Below are 10,431 nucleotides of genomic sequence, written 5' to 3'. Positions count from 1 at the left end.
GAGGTGTTGCGTGGGAATGGGAAGGTTGACGTTGAATTTTGCGGGTTCCTCATCAGCCGGCACCGATAGAGGATAGAGATGTGATTGATAGATACAGTAACGTAGGGAGTGGGTAATAATAGAAAGAGTTCCGGAGTGGAGAAATGGACAGGGCGATATCGAACGAGGAAAAAGGCGGGAGAACTTGGGAAAAGAAGGGCAGAGATCAGCGCGCTGCTGGGCTGGGGGTGGGAATCAATTACCACGGAGAACACCCTCAGTACCGCTTCTGCCAAGTGCCAAGGGATGAGGCCGTCCCATTGGCCTGGCCGGCCGCTGGGCACGCTTAAGCGAGTGCAGCCACCAGGCGTGAGCGATGCCATGTTTGGAGAGGATAGAGGCCACCGGAGCCACTAGTAGGTAGCCTACTGGCGTGCTGGCGAGCCCTCCATCCCTAGCCGGGCTCGACTGTCTCTGTAGTCGGCCAGCCGTTCTACCGTTTTGGTGTCTGGGCAGGAGAAAAAGGACGGAGAAAAACTACAGTACTGGCATGACCCTTGGCCCAACTGCTAGAAAGCATCAGTCAGTCAGTCAGTCAGGGGAGTAAGGTGAAGATCATCATGCCATCTCAACGTTTGATGCAACAGATTCCCAGTGGATGCCCCGACCGACTACGGAGAGCCACTGTGAATGTGCAGGTCTTGACTACGGTTACCCGTGGTGGCCGTACTGGGGGCCGGCCGAAGTCTCACGGTTTACTGGAGTTCAGGCATCTAAAAGGGTAGCAAGGCAGGCATGTTTGCTGTGTGGCCTTGTTGTTTAGCAGATACCTAGAAACAGACAATCCCCCTTCTTACGAGAGGTTACGGAGTAGATTCAACGTCAATCAACCCATAAACACATCATTGCTTTGCATTGCCAGGTAGGTTGAGATGTTCGTTCGGTTCTCTGCATCGGGGACATATATCTGCATCCGCGAATGCCTCTTTCAGTAGACGACCGGCCCCAAGTGCCTCGGGCATGCCATCCAACCAACTCGCCAACTTCCCCAGACATCTTGGAGGAGGGGGATTGGAAGGATTCAGATCCATGTATGTGCCCTGTTCCCGTGTGTTTCTAGGGTAGGTTCTTCGTCCTACCCGAGATGGGCAAGCACGGCGCGCGTTGTTCCTACCTAAGGTAAAGTAAGTCGATGGGTGTTTCTCAACTCGGTTCCCCAGGGAAGGAAGGCTGGCAGGCTGGCATGCGAAAACTGGAATTGCATTTCGCCTGTCATCGGGTAGTACTAGAGAGTAGCACGCTGGCCCTAGCCTTAGCTCGTTAAGAGGAGCCGGAGGCTTGGGTAGACTGAGACTATCCATTCATTGGCATAGTCTAGTTGGGGGTCGGGTCTCTCCCTTGCCAGCTTGCCCCCTCTCTCTCTGGGCTGTATGCATGCGCGTAAGACAAGCTAAAAGTGGCAATGGACGAACATCGACACATCAGCCGCTCAGCTGAAGCGCAATCTAATGTGCGGTTGTGTGTGCTCCCTTTCGTTTCTTTTTCGTTCCATCTCATCCATCTGTCTCCCTGCCTTACGAGATGGCAGAAAAGTGTTTGTTCAAGTTCGGGCTAAGCAGGTAATAGTGGAGTAGTTCAAGGAGTTTGAGTAAACGTGCTACAGTACAGTAACCTACCAAGTTGGTAATGAATTAGAGGTTCGTTTATTCAACTCGAATCGCTTAAAACTTTAATCACATGGCGATATGCGGGGGAAGGATGTGTGGAGAAAACCGGAGGAGGGTTTCTCGAAGCGACGAGGGCGAAGAAGAGCCAGGTTTTCTCTCAATACTCTTCTTCAACTGCAACTTGGACTGCACCCTGACTGTCTGGCTTGTATGTGTGTAACCCAGAATTAAGTTTGATTGATTTGATAGGTTGCAGGTCGAGGTGGTGGTCACCCGTCATGACACCGTCAGTCAATCAGGGCTTACTGCGTGCATCCTTGTTGGCCTACTGATCTCCCTATCCGCCAGCACACAGTATGCAATTGTGCCATCGCGGGTATCGATCTGTCGCGACCGCCGGAAGCTCCGGGCAGACTAAGACGTGGCTTGAGGCGTCGGGCTGTCGAAGTGAATAACCTAGGTCAACCTAAGGAATATTCCCAACACCTTGCATATGCATCCACATCCATATGCGGTGATAGGGAACCAACCACAGGGGGGCTGGATAAGCCCCCCTGAACTTTTGTTCACACAAAGGCACCCCTAGAAGCCACCCCTAAGACCACGACCAAGACCCTGACCGCGGAGCAGGGCGTTGCCGAACATCACACCCTACGACTAGTAAGTAGATGATGTCTAGGTTGGGGGGACTCGGCATCCTACGGTACAATGATTGGACCCTTCCTCGAAATAGCCAGGGAGAGACTCACCGTACTCGGCATCCCGCAGTGCTACCTACCCGGGCTACCAATTGGGTCCAGCCTATACTCGGGTCCCTCTCGGTTGGCAATGTAATTTGAAGTCGCCTACTACCCACGTGCATAAATCAACAGCGCATTCACGTTCTAGCTAGGACTATGCCAAGGGGGAAGTGGTCTTGTCGTGACTAAAAGTCTGCTGTGCTGCGTGCCTCTGGGGAAAGTGAGAGCGGGAACGCACTGGTGGTGGTAGTAAGCGCCCAAGGCGCTCCTTAGTGCAACAACAGCATGCAACGACTCACAGGACTCCCGTCCCGTCTGTCCAGCCTGAGCCCCCACGGCCGGCGAAGGAGTTTGTATGTGTAGCGCGGACCAAACTGCATCGGAAACATGATGACCATCTTCAACGGCCAAACAGACGCCGACGGGGGGATTTGTGTATGAGGGCGTTTCGTACATAGTATGGCTCCTTTCGATAACCATAGACAGAACGTGTATGAGAGATAGGAAACGAGCGGCCAAGCAGTACATACCGAACCCAACCCGAGGCAGCTGTGCCACCTTCCCACTCAAGAGATAAAACTTGGTTGGTTTCTCACGGAACGCCTCCATTGGCCTATTCCGTAGTCATAGTGCGTAAGCAATATGTGACATCTCGTCACCCTTGTACTCGTTCTTTGCAGATAGTCACACATCACAAAAAGGCACTTGCGGCTGACCTCGCCGCTGAACGGACGAAACACACACACACAAGGTACGATTAAATTCGTTGCCTGTCAGCACTATTGCGAACATTGTTTCTAGGCTTCTCCCACTTCCGTCAAGGAAGCCCGCCGAGATTCAAGAAAGAATCCTCAAAATCATTATATACTCTGGCAGCGGAAAGATATAGTTCGGTAGCGAGGTATCAGGAAGCGAAACTCAGGGAAGGGTTACCACGCCACTTGACGGTACCTTGGTAGAAGACAGCAAAAAGGACACAGCGGCTAGGAAAGAGTCTTTCCAGGGGGTATAGATAGGGAGGACAGCCTTCTATTCCACGCATATTCCTGAATGGCGAAAAATATGCCACTCTTTACTCTTGGCATTTCAAGATTCCAGACGTGGACTGGATTTCTGTATGAATTTTAAGGTAAAGGGCAGTGTTTCGTTACCATTTAGGATATATATAAGTCTGTATCGAGACTCTACTAGGTAAACAGTAAGTGACACATACGACTTGTCGCCCAGTAACAACGGAGGCAGTGGTATATGACCAACGCCTATGCTTGAAATATAGCGATGTGTCCATTAAAGTGCCAAAAGTGACTTCTTCTGTCACTGGCGGATAACAAGTAAGACTAGCTAATCAAGCATAAGACCGGACACATCACCAATTCGTTCGACTCTTCAGAGGCCTGTCAGGCTCTGATGATGCAAAGAAATAAGGAAGTAAAAAGGTGTTAACGAGCAAGGAGAAGCATTCTTACGCCCTGATGATTGTGTGTAAATGGCGGGAATGCGGGTTCAGACTTACCTGAGGACATCAGACCGTCTTCCATTTGGCTGGCGACGATGAACTGACGGTGGTACCCAGGCTCTTAATAAATAGGGGCACTAAAGTATATAGGTGTTTACGATGGCGACGATTTGGAGTAGGAATGAATGTCTTATTGTCATAATGCATTGAACAAACGTATGCTATTATAAAATACAATTTGCTTCGAACAAAGCCCAAGTACGCCAGATATGTCGTTGGAGTAAAGACTCATACTAGCCCTCTCCATGGACTACAACGTCAGGGTGCGCCAGAAAACACCGAGTAAAATTCTACACGTCTTTGACGACAGTAGCGCGAAATGAAGGGGTATCTAGATCTCAAGGGTAGGCTCCTGGCCCTTGACACGCCCTATCACCTGCTGAGGTGCATACTTGGGGATGACCTCATCATCGTGCAGCATTTCAAACTCTTCGGTGGCATCACGGCCCATGAAGTTCATGATGGCCTGAGGGCCACCTGGGTGCTCGTCGAGCCAGTTCGAGAGGTCCATTACGACTCCCTTGACGACGACCCAGAGATCCTCCTTCTTGTTGTGCTTGGCAACCTCCTCCATGGTAAACTCCTTCTGCGGGATCTCGAACTTCTTGGGGCTCTGGGCCTTCGAGGCGTTCTGGGAGGACTTGCCGGCATCAGCCTTGGGAGTAGGGCCAGCAGCACTTGTCGTCTGGCCGAGAGTGGGTGTAGAAGCCGAAGCATCGCCACCCCACTGTACACTGAGGCGGCCGGGCTGCGAAGGATCAATGTGCAGTGAAATTTGTCCAAGACGCTCAGCAGCACCCCCAGCGTTGCCGGAGAGGGCCTGTTGGAACAGGTAGTTGCTGGCAGTGTCACCAGCAACACGGCCGTAGACGACGCAGCCCAGAAGGGATGAACCACCAAGTCTGTTGGCACCGTGGACACCACCAGCAAGCTCACCACAAGCGTACAAGCCTTCGAAGGGCTGCTGTTGCTGGTTCAGAACCTGCGCCTTGTCGTTGATTTCAATACCACCCATGGTGAAGTGAAGGACGGGCTCCATGACGGAGACGTGGAAATCATCGTTGACGTCCAAAGGTCCGTTGTGGAAGAACTTCTTGCCCCATGGGTCCTTTTGCTTGCCATCGGCGATGGCATTGTATGTGGTGAAAGTCTTTTGAAGATGGTCGGGCGTGCAGCCAATCTCCTTGGCAAGCTCCTTTCCAGTCATCTTCTTCATCAACCCGCGGCCGGAGTAGTGGCGCGTGTGGAAGTCAAGAACGTTGGAGGCCTTGGAGTTCAGAATAAGTCGGATGGGGAACTTGTTCTTCTCCTTCTCCTTCCACATCATGCCGGAAACATAGTCGCGGTGGCCGAGCTCGTCGCAGAATCGATCGCCATCGGCATTGAGCAAGAGACCACCCTCACCACGCAGAGCCTCGGCGGCCAGGAACTTCCACTTCGAGCCAGGGTCCTTGGGGTCGACCAGACCGGTAGGGTGGACCTGAACCTTGTCCATATCAATGCCGTTACCGCCAATAGCCATGACCATCTTCTGACCATCACCGGTCGCGTGGGTGCCGTTGGTGGTCGCAAGACCATAAGTATCGGGGCGATGCTTCTTGAGCAACGAGGTTTCGCTGAAATCAGCAGCGTAACCACCGGTGGCCAAAATGACGGGGCCATCAACTGTAGCACTCTCGCCGTCGTGTTCGTATGTGACACCGGTAATCTTGTTGCCCTCCTTGTTCAGGCCGGTCACACGTGCCTTCTTGATGATCTGGACGCGCTCGGGCTCGTTCTCGGCGAGCTCTTCTAGGCGTTGCATGAGAGCATAGGTGATGGCCATACCGGGGAATTTGGCGTCGTGACCTCGGTGTGTTCGGGGCTGAGAGTGGCCACTATGCAAAGCTAGTTAGCAAAGCCAAGAAATGGGGCTGATGAGCATTGTCGCATAACCTACCCAAGCCGTGAAACCAGAGTCAGATCTAGGTTGAAAACATCTTGTAGCCACTCTACAGCTGCAGCGGACTTGTAGGTCAGAACCTTGATCAGGTCGGGTCTAGCCTTGTCACGAGCTGACTTGAGGGTGTCGTCGTAGAACTGCTTCACGCTGTCGGCGATCTTGTTGTCGACCTGCGTCCGGGTCAAGGCACCATTGATTCCAGAGGTCGCCTATGAAGAATTAGCAAAAGCAATGCAACTATTTTGTGATTAATAGAAGCAGAAGGCTACCTTCGTCGAATTTCCTCCAAAAAAGCCTTCGGGTTTTCACGATGTTAGCATAGGTCAAAGGAAGTCGGCAAGCATTGGGATGTGGTGTTGTTGGTCGAGGGCGGCCAGCAAGCCTGGCGATGTGATGATAAGCGCGTACCTTGCTTGTCCAGAACCACTACATTACCACCGGCTAAGTAGATTGTGTGCGCAGCACTGAGGCCGGACACTGTGATGTTGTCAGCTTGATGTCGCTATCGTATGATTCTGCTCATGACCAGCGACAAAGTCGAGGAGCGGACAGCGTCAGAGAGAACCTACAGCCACCACCTACAACCACGCATCTTTGGGGCGACATGTTGTAGAACTGTTTCGAATGCGACAAAGGACAAGACTATGCACTGGATAAGTTGGCGATTGATGAAATGGAGGGGAAAGAAAGAGAAGGTCGTGAGATAAAGTCGGGAGCATTCAAAGGAATGTAGGTCCTCATATGTATGGACCGGGCCAGAGCAATGCTGACGACCTACCTCGGCAGTAGACACAGGCGTAGGTGGGTCTGGCCAGTGGGGTGGCTCGACCTCCCTAGAGCCAAGTGAACTCAAAGTGGCCCTCAAACAAGCGAATAGAATGCATGCATTATTCATCGTACCTTGAGACAACGAGTCGATCCAACGCGACGCCGGGTACTTGATTCATACAATAGCTGTTTCTGATCATCTCAACCCTCTATGAATATACCAGCCATAAAACTGATTTTGATCCCATTGAATAACACCTCTTTTCTGCCTATCTCGACTGCTGGCCTCGAGTCTCTGATGCCGAGGCTCGATACCCACAGCTGGGACCGTTAGGACCGAATAATTATCAATCGGTCATTAGACGATATTATTAAATTCTCGCATGTTTTTGAAAGAAGCGATTTAAACATGCAACCAACACACGAAGAATGCTAGCATACCTACGCTGAATTAAACACATATTTCGAAATGTATGTATGCATTCGAAGCGGATGCGCAGGCGGTATTCCGGGCAGTTTTCACATGTGAAAGCACATGAATGTGTAGGTACTTCCAGGCGGCAAACTCCCGCCCACCCCGATCATTTGAATGATGTATTCTCCATGCTGGAGTCCCACCTACTACCTGGGGTAAGGGGGGCGGCTAAGAACCTGGGGAAAAAGCGCCTATCCAATAGCCAATGGGGTCCGAATGCGGCGGCGCATCAAATGACACTGCCGAACTTCAAGGCCATGCAGCTATGTCTAGCAGCTGACGAGAACACATCACCGGGTCCCGTATGCCATAACCGTGTCTTACTAAAGGCGGTGCTTCCATGTGACATGTGAAAGGAATTTTCTGACAGTGGAATAATGCGATAATCCAGCTATTCCAATACCCTATTGATGTATACCCATTGGAAGCAACGCACAACACTCGAATTATACTACGTCATCCACCGAATAACGATGGAATAAACGCGGAATAATTGTACGGGATACATATCCTGCCAGTTGGTCCATATAGAATGAATGCACTAGGAATTGGGGTAAACACATATACGCTATATGAATTCGCACAACATCTTGAGGCTGTGGCATAAGCAGGCAAATACTGATTCGTCAACGACGACATTAAAACTATGAGCCCGTCTGCTGCAACATAGATGAAAACTGATGCGCAGGCAGGCGTCTGGATGCATATTACTTGTCCAATCGACTCAGCTTCGTGAAGCTGCACGCCATTGGACACGAGTTACGTAGGTATACCAACAACTGCGACAACGACGGGCTTCGGAGCCAATAATCGCTCATTCACATCTGAGCGTGGAATACGACAATAATTAAGATCAGAACACGTTCCCCTTTACGACCCTTTCAAATTTGAGGAACCACGGGATCAAAGTTGCAATCGATGTCTTGTGTTGTCCGATGCTGCCGGACATGAGGAAGAACCCACAATGCCAGTGCTGCTGTGACCAGATGAAGTTCGCAGAGCGCAGGGCTAGCAGCAAGAGCACAAAGAAAGTATATCAGCCAACACACTATCATATATAGAGGGGAGTTCCGCAAAGTTTCCCTTTGTACTCACTGCACCTTGAGACACTGTCGGATCCTTTTCGAGGAAGACATGGTGTATTTCTCCAGTGCGTGGTTTTTCTGGCCTAACATGCGACCAGGCCAGCGCTCGAGCTTGTGGATGTAAGAATGTGGAAATATATATTCGTCATGGTGCTGGATCGCGGAACCCATGCGAATGGGCGTCCCTTTTGGGGTGGCATAGTCGTACTTCCTTTTCTGGTATGTCAATATTTCATCTCCGGCAATGCGCGGGTTGCGAGGGGAGACGCCATATGTAAGACGCAAAGCCTCATATGTAGTGATATAGAGATAGCTTGACTGCTCGAGCATGATCCGTTCCAGGTTCTTTGGGCCAGAATCTTGAAGATCTGCTGCTAGGCGCCCCAGCTTTCAGAATGAATTAGCAGCCCAGCGGCTGGCCGAAGGCGTACTGCGAGATGGTGTCGGCAGCGAAGCAGTTGTATGCCTCATTGACGTCGATGGGTACCTGCTTCCACCGTAGTATCTTGTCACAAGAGCGCTGGGCCAATTGATACACTTCCAGCTTGTGTTTCAATATATGAGCACGTGAGAAGAAACGATGGATTACACCACGCCGAATTCAATGCGTTTCGTGGTCCCTGGTGCCGGATGAGGACCGCGTTAGGGGTTCCGCCACCGTGTTTGGATAATGCTGTTGCTTGTCATGCATGTGACCGCCACTGGCGTAGATTTGATCGACTATGTCATAGACGATAGTGTGGAGCTCGTCAGGATGTATACGAATGATCGGGGTTTACTTATCGTTAATTCTCTATATATACACAAGCTCTGCATTTCAGCAATGTCGAGGAACTCCGTACCGTATTTCTCATGCATCTTCCCAGGCTTCATACGCAAATATCATTGCAGCAAGTCTTGGTCCGTCCTGGGAAGTGATATAGGGGATGCAGCGGTAACACATTACAAAAACCTAAGAGAGTCTAGTATGCCACCCACAGACCAAGGAGACACATCATATTGCAGGAAATGAAGCTCTAAGAAGGCCATAGTCTAGGTAGGGGGCTAGTCCACTCCGGCAACGGCCGTCTGGTGATTGAAAACCAGGGGTCGATGCTCAGCTTGGTGTATACAGGAGGTTGATGTTTCCAGATCATGGCCACCGCGCAGATAGGGATCCAGGGCACTTGTATGACCCCTTTGACATGCATGGTCATATGGACCTCTCGATCCCCGGGTGTTTAGCCTGTGAGTCACGTATTGATGCTGCTGAAGAGAAGGGGCACTGGTAATTCTTGGTCACCAGTACTGAGCAACCTTCCTCTTATCCTTCGAGTAAGTGACAAGCCCTTTCGTTTAGTATCTATCTCGACCAATAACTGATGTATCCCGTACAACATATAGATCACCATGGCACGCCAACCACTGTACCTGAACTTGCTGGGTGTTATGGATCTCAGGGTTATACCCTTCTGCTCACGAGTTTTCATTCCGAAAGGGGTAGGACTTGCTGTCAAAACTATCATGGGGGTCGTCGTGTTATGGGCTGTTGAAACGCACTCACATGGTCTCCATCTGTAGCCCAGTGCTCGGTCTCGCTGCCTGTTATACTCTGGTAATGGAGTATGTGCCTCTCTTCTAAATACTGTCATAAGTCAAAGCAACGTTCTGGAGATTAAATGATCCGACCATCCAGTGTTGTAATTACCACTGCCTGTTTCGGATTAGCATTCATATTCCAGGCCGACATGAGAATCGACCTTACCGGCACGATGGAACTCGCCATATTCCTGCGTATCTCTGAGGTGCTCCTAGGTATATTCTGCATTAGACCCATGTCACCATCACCTCTAGCGAGGAAATTGGAAGGAGGACCAATTAGGTATGTATAAAGCGTTTCGTAGAAGTATATGTGCTAGAACTTCATATTGTTTACGACTGCGCCCTGAACATTGCTGTACATGCCGCCAGGTGGCCATTATCGTCGGTATATGAATGTGGGAATTATACGACGTAATTCATAGGTGTCTTGGATATATTTGGGGTTGAAAATGACATTTGTCACAGCTACCTCCATGGACTGCTGGCATTAGGTATCTACAGTGTCCAATAATAGTGTTGGCCATTTACTAAAGAGTAGCGCGATGCAGAGATATGCAGGTGCTCCTGTATGCATAATTCGCAGGCGTAACGCGGGATGATGTCATTGCTGGGCATGCTTTAACATGGTATCACCTCACTAACACGCGTCGGCGAGTTCTCACTCCAGAAACATTCAAC

General features: G+C 50.6%; 1 protein-coding gene across 1 annotated transcript; it reads right to left on the bottom strand.

Moving 5' to 3' along the window:
• Nucleotides 1-4,233: 4,233 nt before the first annotated feature.
• PG985_012516 (fumarate reductase) lies at nucleotides 4,234-6,450 on the bottom strand (the record flags this gene model as incomplete). The annotated part of the gene is made up of 5 exons (XM_066832282.1): nucleotides 4,234-5,779; nucleotides 5,842-6,053; nucleotides 6,114-6,139; nucleotides 6,253-6,321; nucleotides 6,414-6,450. The coding sequence occupies 5 exons, from the start codon at nucleotides 6,448-6,450 to the stop codon at nucleotides 4,234-4,236; spliced, it is 1,890 nt and encodes a 629-aa protein (XP_066680332.1).
• Nucleotides 6,451-10,431: the final 3,981 nt, after the last annotated feature.

Source organism: Apiospora marii, assembly GCF_038362585.1.
Source record: "Apiospora marii strain CBS 49790 chromosome Unknown utg000009l_segment0_segment0, whole genome shotgun sequence".
NCBI classification, from domain to species: Eukaryota; Fungi; Ascomycota; class Sordariomycetes; order Amphisphaeriales; family Apiosporaceae; genus Apiospora; species Apiospora marii.
This window is presented reverse-complemented; position numbering and strand designations above follow the sequence as displayed.